The following is an 18148-nucleotide window of genomic DNA, read 5'->3' as shown; positions in this document are numbered from 1 at the left end:
AAAAGTACTCCAGAGTGTTGTTCAGCATGGGGGTGAGTAGAAAATGAAGGCTAATCATGTTTTGGGTGTACTATTCCTTTAAGCTTTATTATTACTTTATTTAAAATAAACAGTATGGTGCAATAAAACTACTCCCTAAAGTAATTTTTATATCAAAGTGTTAAAGAGGCAGAGTTTTGAATCCTGTGGCCAAAACACAGAACTGCAGCACACTTCCGCTCGTACTTAAGGTTGTTTTGACTTTTTTCACCTTACCAGGAGTTACCATCGGTGTCTGAGTTGAACTGGATGCTGGTCACTTCTGAATATCCACAAAATGCATCTTGAATATAACCTTTTGAACGCTTGCTAGGCTGAATCCATTTAACATTGACACGATTGACGTTACGTCCACTGGACAGTGCAGGAACTTCAGGTACCGAGGTGTCAGCTTGCTAAGTAAACTGTTTAAGTTAGGGTTAAATAAAAAGGCTATTTTAAAGAGATATTTCCCTAAAAACTTACATCTTTAATCAAATATATATACCGTACCAGAGTTAATTTGAACTAGTTACTACTCACTTATTTTTCTGTCCGTCTGTTTTACATATTTTTCATAGCTTGTACTACTGAAATAAAAAAAAAAAAAAAAGTGCCAAAAGATCAAACTTAAAGTTGGCTTTGTGATACACTCCCTTATTTTCCATATTTTGTCTTACAACAACAACCAGCAATTAAATTTACTTGGATTTGATTTTGATTTTATATACTCTAATAATCACAGAGGGAAGTTAGTTCTCTGCATTTAACCCATCCCCTTGGGGAGCAGTAAGCTGCCATTGTGCGGCGCCTGGGGAGCAGTGTGGGGTTAAGGGTCTTGCTCAGGGACCCAGAGTGGCAGTCTGTGGGAGTGGGGGATCGAATAAACTTTCCTCCTGGGTTGGCCTGGATTTTGCTCCATCTATCCACTCTGACCAGTTTCTGCAGTCCATCTAAAGAAAAGAACCCCCACAGCATGATGCTGCCAGCACCACTGAGGGAGTCTGTTCTGGGTTCATAGATTTTTTCTTTATTCCTGACATTGATCTCAATCTATTCTACTTGTACTGTAGGTAGAGAAGGTATTAAATAAGGGGACCTGTAGAGGCAAATGGTTGCACCCTATTTCATTTAGGGGTGTGGGGCTCAAATTAACAGGAGGCTAAATGCAGTTAAAAGGAAAGTGATAAATCTAATTAAAATATAATTACTGTAACATGACAATATATGAAACAGTTTGCAATAGACTGTATATCTTGACTTAAAACTAGCTAACCCGTTGAGTTAAGGAGTATTTAAGCCAGAATGATTAAGTATAAAAGCTTTGAAGACAAAACCTAGATTGGAGAACCCCACCACCTACTTATTTTTAAATATTTATCTCGAGTCGAGAGAAGAAAAACTTCTGAGCAAGCATACTTTAAAAAATGACTAAAAAAGTTTCCTCTATTGTAAATAAAATTTAGAGAAAGAATATATAAAACTCTCACTGGAATTAAAGCTCTTTTACATTCTCATCTCTTGCCTTCTTTGTTTACTTTCATCAGTAGAGTTATACTCTATTACAGTAAAGCGCCACCTCTACTATTCTCTTCTTTTTTCCTTATACAGATGTTTGAAAATGTATGCAACATCCATATAGCATTTGACAAGCTCAAAGGTCCAGCTCTTGAGGGTATTCCTTTTATTGTTTTATTGCCACAATATGTCAAAAGACTCATTTTAACCATAAAATATCATAAAGAGTAATGATGCATACCAGATTTAAAAGCTGACTCCAGGAATTTGGTATGCCTCAGTCAGCAGCAGCATGCTTTAATCTGTATAATTTGTCTGGTGCATATCTTGGTTGTTCAGATTTAATAGGCTATCTTGCCTCAGTTAAACTCAGATACAGGTCATCCTTGATGTCATGCATGTGGCACTCACCCATTATATGAACACGTAATCTTGCTCTGAGTGATAATAATCCTTCTTTCTGTGCACGAAGTGAGTTGTTCTCGGACTCTGTCCCAAGCAAAGATGTCCATGTAACTTGTAACGGGGGCAGATTAGTTGAGATAACATTAACATCACATAGCACATCTGCATCAGGGCAAACAAAAAATACCAAATCTTAAGTGAGTGATTTAAAGACGTGCGATGCCCAGGGAGCAGAGTGGGGTTAAGGGTCTGGCTCAGAGACAGAGTGGCAGTCTGAGACCATTAATGCTCCAAGAGACCATTAATGGCAGTAATTTTGATAGGCCACCCACCCAGTCACTGAAAATAGTCAGTATTCCTTATCTTTATTATTATTATTATTTTTGTAGTTGGATGTGTGTGTGAGATATTTCAACCTATTTCATGTTGTCAGACAGGCTTATCGAAGGGACTCACTGATTCCACAGGTTTAGCATTAATCAGGTTGGGTGTGGCGTGAAGATTTCATATCTGCTTTCCAACAACAGTGTCAAGTAGTAAGGTGCAATTGATTTTTCACACAGTTCCAGTTTTTTTTTTTTTTTTTTTTTTTTACAGCTTTTTCTAATTATTAATGATTACAATTAAAAATATGTTTTCATTTGACCAGTTTATTTTTGTATAATCATAAAACGTACTCGGGTAAAACAAGTAAGCCAGACAGAAGAACAAAAAACAAACATTAAATAAATGTTAGAGGGACAGTTACCTCTGTCCCTTTAAGATTTATTAAATAAAGCAGAATGATACATGTCTGTTTATAGATCATATACCTGTGTTCTATTAAAAATGCAGCATTATTTGTGTTATGGCACTTGAGTTAATTTAATGAGAAAAACCTTACTTTTATAAACAAATTAACCATGCCTTGAAGGCTTAAAGGAAAATTCCGGTTTTTAACACTTTTAGCCCATTTTCTGTAGTGTCCAGGATGAAATCGAATGATCGACACCAAAATTTTGACGATTGGTCCTGTCTCTGGTATTTGGCTCATGCAGAATCCCCCCTGGCTGCTTCAGAATGGCTTCCATAGTGCATGTCCGATAATGTCCTTAAAACAACCTTAAACGTTCTTTTTTTAAAATATGCTACTCACCGGGTCGTCAGCGCTGTTCAATGACGTTCCAAAAAAGTTTCGTGAAGAAAAACCGTTCCTGTCTTGTTTTATTTAGCATTTTGTAAATCCCAGAACTATTTTTTCCGATACATCACAACCGCTTATAAACTTTCGCTTCCCGTTCGAATCTGAAGCGTTGCACACTCCAGACCACTAGTTGGCGACGGTATCCTCTACCGTCAAACTCAAAGTCCAATATGTCCTCCTCAAGAATCCACCTTTCGTATTCCATTTTCAGAGTTTTTTAAAGTGTTTAACAGAGACGTTAGCACCTCGACGTCGGAGTACACAGAGTGAAGCAGAAACACTTGAGCCTTGCGAAAAGACTACAACTAAGCGTAAACAGGCCCCATTTCCGTTTCCGGTGGCGGAGGGATATTGACTATTCCAACAGAACTCAATGGGATTTACAAAATGCTAAATAAAACACTACAGGAACGTTTTTTCTTTACGAAACTTTTTTTGGAACGTCGATCATTCGATTTCATCCTGGACACTACAGAAAATGGGCTAAAAGTGTTAAAAACCGGAATTTTCCTTTAAGGCTAAGCAGAAATATTTGCTGGTAAGGCAGTTGTTGCATCATTGTTTACCAAATGTGAATCTAAATTAAAGGTACAGGTTCTTATAATTACAGGGATTTATTTACATTGACATAAACGTAAAATATTTTCTATATGTATGTTATTTATTATTACCTATGAACTTAAATTCTCAGTATTTATGTTTGCCTTAGACATTTCTATTTATAATTACATAGGAGTTGCATTTGTGGAGGCAGACATCTTTGAGCTATGGCAGCGCAGAGCTGACAAACTAGTGACTATAGAGATCAGCATTACAATTGGACTTGGACAAGTTATAGATCTATACACAATCCTACACATACTAATAAAATTCTATTTGTGAAATGATCTGTGCAAACTAGACTTATACTGGCTACAACCTGCAACTGCATGGTTATTATAAAGATGAACGAATTCAATTGGCAGCTGTTTCTTTTTTTTGTCAGCGGCTCGCATCTTTCTCCTGCCCTCGGGGCATATTTGTTTTGGTCAGGGTGTCCAAAACGGGAACGAATCATCTGGACAACAGAGGTAAGATGAGACGGCGCTCCTTAGCTCAAAAAGAAGTAGTGGTGAATGAGTGTGAGAACAGCGGCCAGCTATGCCAGCCTCTGGATCTGAGGAACCACAGCGGTAGAACCGCTGCCAGCTTAGGAAGAGAGCTGAGGATCACAGTGATAGCTGGGAGAGTCCTGCTGGGACAGAGCAATGATGGCCTGAAAGAGGCTACAGCTGGCCCAGACTAACTAGAGGGGAACCACAGAGGATTGAAGCAGAATGGTGGAAGATCAGATTAGTCTGCTGTGTGGAGAGACGTCCAAAGGCAGGTTAGGGTGGCTGCAGCTTACCGTGAGGAGGACAGCATTACACTGAAGGAGACCGTGAGGGAGACGGATCAGGAACAGATGATGACAGGCCAAGAATAGCATTTAGAGGCTAAGTGCTGAAGATGGACAGAGGACCGCTGGGGACCAGAGGAGCCTGTGGGTGGGCTGCCCGGGACGAGAGAAGTCATCAGCTGGTCCGTTTCTGTACTGGATGTAGGATACGAAACAGTCGTTTTAGGGCTAGATTAAAACCATTTAAGAACATTCCCTGCTTTATCCTTTGTAAAATATTTTCAGTCTTCTATTTAGATTTGAAGGAGCTTCTCTGCGACCTCCTTCACTAAAACAGTGGTCAATTCATCATACTTTCAAATCACCCAATTTGTATACTTGTCAATGTTGACAACAGTGTTGAAGAATTTATGGATTTGATGCTGTGATCTAATGTAAAGAAACCTTGACATCACTTGACAAAATAGGCAAAGCGGTTGCGGATATTGTTAAAAATAAGAGGCAGTGTGGGAGCAGTTTGCGTCGCTTCAGTCTGACCATTAGATCTCACTGAAAATTACAGTGTAGCTTTAAATTTGAATAATTTAAAAAGTGATTAAAAAATTATTTCTATATAAAATAATCTATGATAACATCAGATTGATTTGACTCAAATAAAAGGAAATAATAGTCCTTGCTCTAAGCTGAAGGATACCAACAGGGTGTTTCCTGGAAGACGCCCATCCCAGTCTGTTGCCTGGAATATCTCCTTATCGAAAACATATTGCTATCACTTTGCATTTGTCCCATGTGCTCTGATAAGACCATAGATACCCAAGTTTTATTTAGGATGATGCTGAGTATCACACATGTGGTTGGAATGAGTTTTATTTTTTGAACATGGTTAATGATTGAGTTTTTATACTTGGAATGGTTCTGCTTTCTTTGTAGGATTCATTACTTGCCACAATGGATTTATACACTGCTTCAGATGTAAAGGAACAAATTAATTTAGTTCAGTTTATTCATAAAATATTGGTCATTCTGATGATCTAAAGGCTCATTACAGAGAAAGCAAACAGGAACTAAAACAATAGATGCAGGTACATACAGTTTTTAGATAATTACAAAGTAATAGAAACGTACAGTATTCATAAAAATATAATTTTGTCTATTCATATAAAAATATGATTACTAAAAAAATGACATTGATTGAAAACAGAAACAAGTTCAGCATTTTTGTCACAAGGCATTCAGCAAAGAGTTCTTTGAAAAAAAGACCAACTAACCCGATCAAAAGATGCATTTATGTCCATATTTATAATTTGAAAAAGTATTTTCTACATTTGACAGAGCTCATTAAAAACTAAAATAAACAACTTTGAAAAGCCATCTGCAAAATCCCCACAATGTTACTGGTAGTTGTATTGGAGTGCATCCATCGTCTTACAACCTTTAATTTGGTAGATATAAGTTTTAGTATTTGTATTGCCCAGCATTAATAAGGCCATTTTTACACTGGATTGGGGCTACCTTATGTTCTTCAAGTTTCCCATGGCCCTTTCCCACTGGTAAACAAACCTGTTTAAATCTGAGAACAATTGGCTTTCGGTGGCAGCTCACTGAACCACGTGGACCCAGGTCAAACAACTGGGTTAAAATCACCTTTGATTGGTACAGTGAGAACATTAGATCTGGGTCCACCCGCTAATTTACGTGATACAATGCACCTGTCACGTCTGATCTAACAAGCCAAAACGACTCTGGTTACATTTGATAACAATGCGCAGCACTGATAAAAGCGATTCAGACGGACAAAAGATCGAAAACATAAGTAGGAGTGGGAATTCTCCCTTATATGTTTGAGAGTGGGAGGAGTCATACATTTTGGCGGGGATTATTACTTCTGAGCATGAAAACAGGTCTTATAATGCGCCCATACTCGGTTGCTTAGGAATGTTTATGCCTATAAGGCCACCTGGTGAGGGATCTAGGAGGTTTGGGTCAATCTCAACATCACTAGCTTCAGTGCGTCTTAGTTTCGTTTATATTTGTGTGATATTTTTTAAGGAGCAGGTTTCTATTGAGCTGACACAACTAGAGATTTGTGTTTTGGCCAGTGATCCAGATTTGGAATACTTTGAAAGTTAAAGGCATTAAATTCGATAACCAATGGTTTACTAGCAAAAAAGTAAACTGTGCTCTTACAGGAGAAGCATAAGAAGAAAACAGAAGAGGCGTGTTAAAATGCTCTTGTCTAAATCAGAGGAAAACTAATCACAGTCATTGTTGTATGCAGGAATTTCCCACATTATAAAAAGTGAATTTGCAGGGATCAATCAGATAATGCGCTATACCCGTTACTCCACAGTAAATCTTAGCCCTGCTTTGTGGGCATAAACATTTAAAAATATCCCAAAGAACATGAAGAGGTCCCAAATCCTTTCGCCTAAATTTTCACATTGGAGATGTAACCCTAACGAATGCACTGATATATGTGTGCTATGTGTATTGTTTGTACCAATTCTTGGGGAAGGTCCCTATTGATACAACTACTAAAGAGCAGGATTTATGGTACCAACAGCAATTTAGTAAAGTATGGAAAAGTGTGCCCTGGGTGCCCAGAGCTGGTGCAATTAAACTAGGATGTGGCCAGCATGGTAGGTCCTGCTTTAATTTATATGATGCTACTGCTTTCAGGGCTCATCTCAGCACCCTGGAATGGATCTGGTATCACTTTGGGGGATGAGCAACAATTTAAACAGAACTCTCATGCTACATCATGCATATTACTGTGCAAACTTTATTCTGGAATCACCCTAGTAGACCTCTCATAGACCCTGTAAACCAACTAACCTAACCATTTTTAGGTTATATAACCTTACTGATTCTTTTGCTTCCTTTTGAAGTGTTCTCAATCAGTGTGAATGGAACAACAGTAAAGAACAACAGAGGACACAAGAGGCTTTACTCATAAACAGGCAACCTTTCCAGGATGTAACACCATCCTATACACTCTGGATCTTCAATATGATCGGATAGATAGGATGCATGGAACCTATGGCTGCTTTTTGTCCTCTTGTGACCCCTTTAGGAAATATTTTGACAAAAAATGAACGTATTAAGATTTATTATTTTCCAAATGCTTAACAAGGTTTTTGCAAACAAAATTAACAATAAGAGCAGATTTAAAAAAAAAAAATTTTAAATGCTAATTTTGTCTTCGTATAGTGACAGCAACAGCAGGATAATCCAACCAGTTAGGAGGCCGGCATTCTGAATCAGGAATTTCTGCCATTGTCTCTTACTGTGAGCATGGATCAACGTAGGGAGCTGCAAGTAAGAAAGACGAAAGGGAGTTTTCAATCTGTTTCTGCAGGATTTATGTGAAAGGTAAGTGAACAGTAGCACTCACCATATCAGCCAGACCGACATATAGAAAGAGCCCTGTGGCTACTGCACCTATCCACTGTTGGGTTGCAAGGTCAGTGGCTACAGACAGAGAGATATACAGCCCAATAAATGAGGTCAGAGCACTGCCCAGGTTTAAAAGCAATGCATTTCGGACAGACAAGCCGCTGTGAAGCAGGACGGCAAAATCCCCTGGAGAAATAAAACCAACAGCAATGATAAGTCTTTATCTAAAAAAAACTCCACCATCAAATTAGACTTTCGGAGTGAGATAGCTCACCAAGTTCATGTGGGAGTTCATGGCAGAGTACAGCCAGGGATGTGGAAAGACCAGACCTCCATGACATAGAGAAAGCCGCACCTATTGCTAATCCGTCTGCAAAGTTGTGTATCCCGTCCCCAATGGTTATCATGTAAGGCAGTAGGCTCTTTTCTGGAAGAGGTAAGATTATGGTTTATGCAATAAACATCTGTAATGTCCCACTTTAACAAATTCACTTTTTATTGTAAGCCATTCCACTCACCTCTTTTTTGTTTTTTCAGCTCTAAATTGATTTTTTCTTCCCCTTCAGTATCTACCTGAAATATACGTATTGCATTTCATTTACAGCCACAGTACTTTAAAATAGCTGTGCAATACTTGTTCTGTATGTTTTAAAGGTGATCTATCCTGACACATCTGCAATTTGTTGGGTGCTACCGTACTTCTTTGCAAGTATTTTTTTTTTTCTCTCGTAAATACTCAAGTAATATTTTAATAAGGGAACTCTAAAAATGTTTAAAACGTTATAAATGTTATTTATTTCTCACCAGATCTGCCTTTGATGAAGACTGTGACTTATCTTTCTGTTTCTTCTCTTGTTGATACATCTCTAAAACCCCAGCATGGTCACAGTGGTGAGGGTTAGACTCTTCCTGCAAGGGGTGTGAAGCATTTCAAAAATTAAAAATGGTGATTTGATGGCAAATCTGTTGGAAGGACACTGAGAATTTCCAAGAGGCAAAACACTTATGGAATTATCTATTTCCGAATTTTAAGTTGATAAGAAATGTAGTTGAAACAGGATGTGCATATCAACTGTATTGATGGATAAAAAGGCTTTTTTCTTACTTTTTGGCATTAAATCAGAGTCAACCCTAACTTTTTAGGTCAATTAGTCTGAGATAAATTATTTCTATTTGTCATCTACCAGAATAAAGATAAACAAACATCACAATTCCTGACTGGTAAACCCGAGTCTGATTTTGTACAGGCTGTTTTAACACGGCTTTCCAGCTTTAATCACAAACAACACAACTTTGCATAATTAGGAAGTTGTCTTGTCTTGCTCAGTGAGAAACAGCCGTCAGACATCATGGTTTCTATGGAGACAGCCCTATTCCTGCACACTGAGTTTGATGGGTGTAGATGATAGTTAAGATAATTATATGATGAGTCTGATACACAGACCCTTATTATAAATACAGAATGAAATAATGAAAATGATATGTAAAGCAAATAAAAAATGGCTATCATTATTTCATGTCTTAATCTAAAATGTATATAAAATCATTTAATGGCACATTTAATGTTCTGGTTTTACATTTCATAATTTAATAGAATATCTTATTTATGGATTTACTGAATTAAGCATTTTTACATTGCATTATTAAATGGTACATTTATGAATTTCATTTTACATTGCATTATTTACATTTAGTTGTGTCATTATGAAACCCATTTCATGCTATATTAATTTTATTTTGTCCCCTTTAGTGCTCCATACTTAACTCTTCAGGTGCAAAATAGAGGCGGATAATATATTATTGAAAGTTATTTTGATTTATTTTTAGACAAAAAAAAAAAATATATATATATATATATATATATATATATATATATACTTGGATTATTATTTTAGTTTTTTTAATACAAATGTCCCCCGCCTTGAACTGCCACCCTAACGTGGTGGCCGGGGTTTCAGTGCTCAGATGATCCCAGAGGCTTTGTTGCCAGGGTCTCCAAATGGCAACATCAGGGGCTAAAGAACACGCCTCTTGAGGAATCCATCATTTTCCTGGGGGACTTTAATGCCCATGTGGGAAACAACAATGACACCTGAAGAGGGATGATCTGGGGGGACATTGATGTTTCTTTGCAAGCCACTGATTGTTCATAATGAACACCATGGTTGACCATAAGTGTCTTCTGACCTTCAGCTGCATGTTTTAGATACTCATTTGAAGATGGGCAAAGAGCTGGATATGCTGGAAGATGAGGAAGCTGGACAGACTCAACAAGCCACTCGAGAAGGGATGTATTTAACTCTCAGCTCCAGGAGAGCTGTTCTCACATTTTGGGGGATGCTGGGAACATGGATATGTGGTGTTTCCATTGCTAATACAGCCACCTTAGGCACCACAGACCTTACGCCCACAGTGCCTGTTGTAACAACAGGCACCAAACCCATTGATGGACGTAAGCAATAAGATATTCCATCAATCTGAAGGAGCCCTATCGAGTCTTGTTGTCTTGTGGAGCTCCTGAGGCAAGTTCATTGAAGGTAAGGAAGCCCCTAATCCAGGCGGTGGCAGAGACAAAAACCAAGGCTTGGGAGAAGTTTGGAGAGACCACAGAGAAAGACTATTGCACACCATCTGACACCTTAGGAGGTAAGCAGTAACACTATTTTTAGGGCAGTGGGAACTGCTGACCTTTGATGATCTCCTCAACCAATCTGTCATCAGATTAACTTTTATTTCACCCAGGATGAAGGCACCAAGGTGGTGAAAAAAGGGGATGAAATCCAACCCAAGTACCTTAGTGGATGTTATCTTGCTCTCAAGGCTGACATTCTTCCACAAGACTGTTTTTTTTTCACTAGAGGTGCTGTACCAGCTAAGCTGGAGCCGGGTTTGCATTGCCAGCGGCAGCAAAGGGCCAGAGAGGGTCTTTTTGGAGGACGCATAGATTTTGTCCCTGCTCTTTTGTGGATGGGTCTGCTGGCTCTCTGCTGAAAATTAGCTTCCTGACCAAGGTGGCAGGAAACTCCCTTAGAGATAGGATGAGGAGCTTGACCATCTAGGCGAGGATAGAATTACTTCTCCATCACATCAATATGTCAGGTGCCAGCTAAGGTGGCTTGGACATCTGTTTTTAATGCCCCCAGGACACACTGAAGGGACCATGTCTCTTGGCTTGCCCTGTATTGCCTTGAGCTTCCCTCAGACAAGATTGCTGAGGTGTCAGAGGAGAGGGAAGTTTGGGAGTGTCTGCTGAGACTGATGCCGCTGTGACTCGGTCCAAGAAGTAAAGTACAATTTTCAGTTTCAGGGTCTCCTCGTACCTCATGATGATTATTCCTTTCATTTGTGATCATTGAGAAGATGGATTCCATCAGATAAAATGCGTAGATCCCACCAATCACCGCTAGCATTTTATATGTATAATCTGGGGTTTCCTCATGTTGGTGATCGTGGTCATCGTCCCCTGAGTGAACATGTAGGCCCAGAACCTAGAAGACCACAGAATGGTTAAACCTTAATGTCTTTATAAGATCCATAAACCAAAAATAAATTCAAGTTATACTTTGCAAAAGAAAAAGCATTATTTACAATGTTGAATTACCAGTTAACATGGTATCTAAGCTGTATATTCATATAATTCATTTTACTTCAACTCTACAAGGGTTAAAATCACCCACCGATGGTATGAGGTGCAGCAGGGCATCCCCAGTCAGAGAACCCACAGCCATGCTGATACAGAACTGGATACACATCTGGAAAACACTGGTACACGAGGTACACAGTAGGATCGCAACGCCTAAAATGGCCATGAGGGTAATGACAATATTGGCGAGGGTCGCATAGAGGTATTCTGCAGCAGGAAAAACAGGAAAAAGAAGAGGTCAGGTATAATAAGAATTACAAAATGATCAAATAGTCTTTTTTGGTTACATGATAAAAAGAAATTGAAGTGCAATACTACAATAATGCAATCACAGCAGTAGCCATTTCTATGGCAGCTCTCTTGAAATCTGCCAGTTTAACTTTAAAGACATGGTCACACTCACTCTCAGTTTTGGAGAGCTGATCGGAGGTTGCTGGTTCTATAACCTTTGAGCATGATCCACTCAGGATCTGCTGGACCAATGCAGGACTCAGCTTTGCAAAGCCAGATCTTCCCATTCCAGAACTTTCCCCAGACAGACCATAGATCTGGACCAATTCTTCAGCTGTGAAACATTGCTGGAAATAATGAAAAAGAGAAGCAATCATCTATATAGTGCATTCTTTACAGTATTCCCTGAGCATGCTAGCTTGTTATGCAGTATGTGCTTAGAAATGAGATGAGCAGATGATATAAATTGACCTGAATTAAAAGGTTACATTTAGAAAAAATACAATTCTTCCAGGACAAAGCACCGGAAGTTACTGCATTAGTAGGAAATATTTTATCTGATAATTATGCTGTTCTGTTTTCACCTCTTTCTCAAAATGAAATGTTTTAGAACATGACCAGGTTTAAAATAATAAAAAAAAAAGGTATCAGTTACAAAAATGTAAATAAAATAGCCTAGAAGTGTTTTAGTCATAGGCAGGATTTCAATTTGCTAAGGCTACTGGGAAATAACTTTAAAACTGGATGCTTGTGCTTCCAAACTCTCCAGTGTGGCTGGTTTGGAAAACTTGATTACTGAATTAAACCATTATTTTTCCTTCACTAAAGTCAACTATATGATGCATGAGAGCGATTGATGATTTTTTTTTGCAGTACTTGAGGTTGCACCAACATGGTGTTATTTCAATTGAGGACTTCTAAATTATATTTTCTACATACATACCTCATCCCAGGTGTTGTTAGTTTGATCTCCTACATGACGCACTTGTCCTCTCTGCTTCCTCTGATAATTTTTAGCATCTTCAATATGGTCATGATCATGATCGTGGTCCTCCTCTGGTCCAATTTTAAGGCTCTTCATGAGAACCTCTAAATCTACAAACCAGAAAGAACGTCTGAGCACAAACTGATTTGAAGTTGTGAGAGCCAGGCATGGACTGGTAATCGGGCGTACCGGGCATTTGCCCAGTGGGCCGACGTGCTGTTTGGACCGGCAGACCCGACATGTATATTAATAATATGTATTATTATCATTATATATCGGCCTCGTTATATTTGCATAATGCATGAAGAAAAATAAAATCAGCAGCGCAAGAGTCTGTTCCGATCATCCGGCCCTTACCACAGGCTACTGCAGCCCATTGGTTATCATCCCTGACAGTCTAAAGGACTAGACCAATCATAAAGTAGAAAAATACTTTCACTCTCCATTGGAACTTTGTGCAGCGGTGTTCACAATAGTAATGGATAACAAATGCAAGGGAGGCGCAGAGAAACTGGGCGAAAAAAAGAAACGAGTTCTTCAAACGGACGCTGCGAAATGTGTCAAACTGACTGACATGTTCCCAACAGCAGGCCCTTCATCTGCTCCGGTGTCTGATGTAAAATATGATGTTGGTGGTGCAGACATCCCAAGTAGACTCCCTGATATCGACAGTTGTTCACGGATGCCATCGAGTTGGATAAATTATCCTGGATTTTAGACTATGGGAGGTGGTGTTTTTTTAATGCCAGTGAGAGCGAGCAGGCAAAACAACAATTCATGCATCATGTGCGGATTAGAACTATTGCGATTGCGCAGACAACAACAAGACAGAGCAGGGTGTGAGGAGGAGGTTTCTTTGTGAAACCTGTGCAGCGTATCTGTCCAAAGCAATGCTCTGTTCAACCAACATTCCAGGCGACTGGTTGAACAGAGAGCTGATTGGATCAGTCACAAAAATAAGCCAATAAGTTTCAGTTTACTCTTTTACAGTCTCCTCATTTTACAGGAGAATATAGTAAAGTGTATCCATGTCTAGTGAGGGTGAAGAATGATGGAGTGCATGTATGGCGCACGGTGCGGCCAGGGGCGTCAGCTGACCCAGTACTATACAGGGGCACAATAGGGCACCAAATGAACTTTTAGGCAATTATTTATATTATAAAAACATGGGCACAGATAATTAATGCAAGCATGTGAGCAAATATTTTATGGCACTTATTTATTATTATAAAACATCATAAATAAATTGTACAATAAGATTGTTATTGCATCTCCCTGAAATGAGTTTTTGGAACTTGGGATGTCTGTGGTTGTAGTGGAGGCGACGGCGAACCGAGCAGTGAACATGATGTCAGTGCGGCTGAGGAGAGACATGGCGAGAGAGATGAGAGCAGACAGCAGGAGGAAATAGATTACTTTGTCTGTCCTGATCCTTGTCTTTTTACAAAACTTTTTTAATCACCACCCACAACAAAGCACAAAAAATACAGTTGTGCTAAAGGTATTCACCATTAAAAATGCAACCAACAGGAGGTGGCTCACATATCGTGAGAAATGTCATGCTTTATTTTGTTTTACATACATACATACACAGTTGTATGTATTGAATTTGGAAAGACTACTGACACAAGCTCATTTATTACTGGGATGTCTGATTGGAGGTGTGTGAGTAGCACAATTTGTGTGATTGACTGTGACTTTTCTCTCTCTCTCTCTCTCAAAAATGTGGTGAGCCAGTCTAGTCCAAAATGCCAGGGCCGATTTTTCTGTCCCAGTCCATCCCTGGTAAGAGTGGATGAATTGTTTTTTCAGACAGATTCTGCATGGATACAATCACTGGTTACTTACCATGAACAGTGAAATTTTCTGAACCAAGTTGAGTCATGACAAAATCCAGGAAAAAGCTCTCCTCTGGTAGGGGCTGACCAAAGCAATGACCAAGGAGGGCGTGGTACAATACACGCCCCAAAACTGCACCTACTTCCTGTATCTGATCTGATGACGCTGGGTCAACCTCCATCATGATGCCACTAGCTGTTACACAGTTCTAAAGTAAGAAAAATGAAGAAAAGCAATAATCAAAACATTTTCCTGCAATCTTCTTGTCACTTTAAGCTATTACGAAAACCTTTAATCATAACTAATTAACTTTAGGGATATTAACGTATCAAATTCAAACTTATTGGACATGATGCAAAAACACAATGTCAACACAAAAAGAAACTCTTCACATTAGCATTTAACATGTTTTCTGTCTTACTTTCTTACTTTTCACTTAATGATTTTGGTGTGAGAAAGCCACCAGATCACTGTGATTATTGTTACTGGTGCAAACCTGATCTCATGGCCTCATATTAAAGCAATTTTGGAACATAAATCTAACAGATGAGTAGAGGATTAAAAATGATCTCTGCCTTAAAAAATGCTGATAGCCATTTGAGAAACCGGAAACATAGAAATAGTTTTTAATTTTTGTTTTGAATGGTCTAAAAATGGTTGCAATGCAGCAGGCAAAGCGAGGGTTGGTTAAACACTTAACATTTTGCAGGAAAAACATGCATAAGGTGATTGACTATGCTGAACATGGTCAAAGATACTTAGAAATATTCAATGTTGTTAAAAGTGACTTACTTTCTAAAATAGGAAGCTAAAATATGCACAACCTCAATCTACATCAAATAACTCTGGTATTTTTCCAGCAGTCAGAATTTCAATTGAATTCTAAACTGGAGGTAAAATTAGTCTTACTGAATTGTTTTGTTTCAAAGCAAATTAATTTAGTTTAAAATGCTTAAACACAGTTTTTCTTCAGTTTTACATTGTTACATACATTTTCAATTTAGTTCAATCTACCTTTAGACTAATACATAAATTTCTTTTTTGCATATATAGATTTACCCTGGCAAAAACCATCGTAATATGTGTAAATGTGCTCCAGTGGAAAGCAATTGCAAAAAGGAGGGACATCCAGTACAATTCTTTGAGCTGATTGGGTAAATCACCAAGTGGCATCTGCCACAAGAATGTATCACATTCTTGATTTGTTTCACAACTACTGGAGGAAATTAATAAATCAAAATCTTGCTAAATTGGTTTTCCAAATAAAACAGAGTGAAGAGCTGAGTCTACAGTTATGAATGGTACAGGTAAATCAGTTGGAAACATCTCTGCATTCAAGGCTGATGCATCTATTGGCTTCTGGCAACGATTTTCAAGCGTTTGTAATTTCGCAAATCCTGCAACAATACAACTTCCCTAAAAGGTACACTGACAAAATAGAAATCTAAATAAGTATTTTTTTTCTTACAATAAGTGCATTTTTTCTTGAATTGAGGGGTTAAGTGAGTCACTTTGCCAATGAAACGAGACAATTTCTACCTTAAATAAGAAAACACTATTGCATTGTCCCATTTCAAGTGCATATTATCCAACTATCTTATTTTGAGAGTAAAAATGCTCCTTAGATTGGCAAATCATCTTATTTAACTACCCAAATTAAGGGTAAATACACTTAATTTAAGAAATTTTCACCTATATTTAGCTTTGTTTTTGCAGATTCAGTCTGGACAACTGAAATTCCGTTTCTGATGGCAAAAGTTTTTGCCTATTAAAAAAGGTCTTTAACTCTTTCATGACATGCTATTTTTTTGCATATTAACCTATATGGTGCAAACTTAATCCATCATGAGTGGCCCTTTTTTTATTGCACTGATGGGGTAACGTGGTTCTCACCAGATATGAGCAGGGTGGGATCCGACTTACGCTGGTGCACAGGTTAAAATGCTGTGCTGACCTGGTGGCGTGTAAACTTTGACTCGTTGGCTGATGCTGTCAGCTAATAAAAGGACTCTTAAATTACAGATGCCCTTTTATTGATACTTTCAGTAAAAGATAAAAGCTGAACTCTTGAGAAAATGTTAACTACATGGTGATAAAGACTGTTATGTAAGCTTATTAAATTGCTCTATATTCCTTTTTTAAAAAAAACTTTTGTTTATTATAGGACAAAACTTCAAAAACTGATAAAAATCAAATATAGCTGCCAAAGCCCAAATTATTGCTAATTAAAGTGAACCTCTTAATACTCTCAAAACCAGGAGCAAAATTATGCTACAAGCCAAAGTGTCTAAATCTAAGATCATGTCACCCACAGCTAGATCTTGAAACCAAACTTTTAAAACCAGTATCCAAGCTGAACGTATATTATTGGATTTTAACGCACACTGAAGGTATTTAACAGAGTCTTACCTTATCATCTGAAGGCTCATAGTGGTTGTGCAGATCCTGAATCACACTCTCAAGTCCAATAATGCCTATGTGACTGTGAGCGTGTTTGTAGTGGTCCATATGGGTATATTTGTGAAGGAAACGCTCCTTCTCCTCTGCCCATTTCCCCTCTCCAATCGCAGCACAGACCAAGTCAGGCGAGATGAGATAGAGGACGCTGCCTGCAGCAAGAGCTGGGAACTGAGACACACTGACAGTCTCGTTTGCCTCGATTTTCTCATGTGCTTCCTCCGCATGGCTGGAGTGATTCCCGATGAGCTGATCAACAGCAGCAGCCAGATCACACTGAATATATATGAGGCAAAAACAGAAGAAAAGACATAAGTCAGATCAGTAACTTGCATGAACAAGACAGAATTCAGCTAATTTTCATTGCTGTGGAATAAAACAGGACCCTATGGTGTTTTGGAAACTTATTAACATTTTCCTTAATCATTTTAAGATTGTATTGCAAAACTGTTATTGAAAGGATCATCTATTAAAATTATTTAAGATTATCTATCAAAATTGGGATTTTATGAGCTATGTAAAACACAGTAGGGCATAATGCTATGATGCTTACAATTCTCTTTAAATAAAAATATGAAAAGTGTAATGTGCAAATATCTTGCTATACCGTGGTGAGACTCATCTTTTACAGCATTTCCTGCTGCAAATCATTCAGTGTACGTCTCTATTAGCATTGCACACCCAGACACGGACAATTCTCAACGTTCCTCTTTCCGATCTTAGTCACACTGGATAGAGAGTTCCTGTGAATATCAATTTCCAGTTGGATATGGATCTGGACATTGAAGACTATTTAAAAACAAATATGCCTTGATTTAAACCATTTCTCTTTTGTTCTGACAATAGGGCTTTCAGCCGTTTATTTTCAGCACTGCTTTGTAATGGATTCATAGTCACATCAATTCTTAGACTGCCCACTAAATAACAAACATCACTTTAGCGTGATGCTGCCGTCAGCATTTTTTCCCCATTGAGAGATGGTGCGGGCTGCTCAGTGACGCAGTGGGCCTTGCAGCAAGAAGGCTCTGGGGCCTGGGGTCTTTCTGCATGGAGTTTGCATGTTCTCCCTGAGCATGTGTGGGTTCTCTCTGGGTA

At 38.4% G+C, this 18148-nt stretch overlaps 2 protein-coding genes across 2 annotated transcripts; both read right to left on the bottom strand.

Annotated features, from left to right (window-relative positions):
- Nucleotides 1-6923: 6923 nt before the first annotated feature.
- Nucleotides 6924-9079, bottom strand: LOC107103160 (zinc transporter ZIP4-like). Its single transcript, XM_015402707.1, has 5 exons — nucleotides 8703-9079; nucleotides 8417-8471; nucleotides 8173-8325; nucleotides 7897-8084; nucleotides 6924-7814 (listed from the first exon to the last, which is right to left on the bottom strand). Exons 1-5 carry the CDS (start codon nucleotides 8760-8762, stop codon nucleotides 7686-7688), a joined length of 585 nt encoding a protein of 194 aa, XP_015258193.1. The 5' UTR covers nucleotides 8763-9079; the 3' UTR covers nucleotides 6924-7685.
- A 1914-nt stretch (nucleotides 9080-10993) lies between these two features.
- On the bottom strand, nucleotides 10994-17329 carry slc39a4 (solute carrier family 39 (zinc transporter), member 4; the record flags this gene model as incomplete). The annotated part of the gene is made up of 6 exons (XM_015402704.1): nucleotides 10994-11386; nucleotides 11576-11748; nucleotides 11945-12119; nucleotides 12716-12867; nucleotides 14606-14804; nucleotides 17006-17329. Coding segments are annotated over 6 exons (1416 nt in total), but the record flags the coding sequence as incomplete, so codon positions are not given.
- Between the last annotated feature and the right edge of the window lie 819 nt (nucleotides 17330-18148).

This window comes from Cyprinodon variegatus, unplaced genomic scaffold (assembly GCF_000732505.1).
Source record: "Cyprinodon variegatus isolate N-32 unplaced genomic scaffold, C_variegatus-1.0 Scaffold1386, whole genome shotgun sequence".
NCBI classification, from domain to species: domain Eukaryota; kingdom Metazoa; phylum Chordata; class Actinopteri; order Cyprinodontiformes; family Cyprinodontidae; genus Cyprinodon; species Cyprinodon variegatus.
The sequence above is the reverse complement of the archived record's forward strand: the minus strand, read 5'-3'. Positions and strand labels throughout refer to the sequence as shown.

What these genes read in the sequence shown, in the direction of transcription:
- LOC107103160 (XM_015402707.1), bottom strand. Translation starts at nt 8,762, where the DNA reads ATGTATCAACAAGAGAAGAAACAGAAAGATAAGTCACAGTCTTCATCA. An exon ending in GCTGAAAAAACAAAAAAGAG is followed by an intron (nt 8,326 to 8,416) that starts GTGAGTGGAATG and finishes TACCTCTTCCAG; the next exon opens with AAAAGAGCCTACTGCCTTAC. An exon ending in ATGTCGGTCTGGCTGATATG is followed by an intron (nt 7,815 to 7,896) that starts GTGAGTGCTACT and finishes TCTTACTTGCAG; the next exon opens with CTCCCTACGTTGATCCATGC.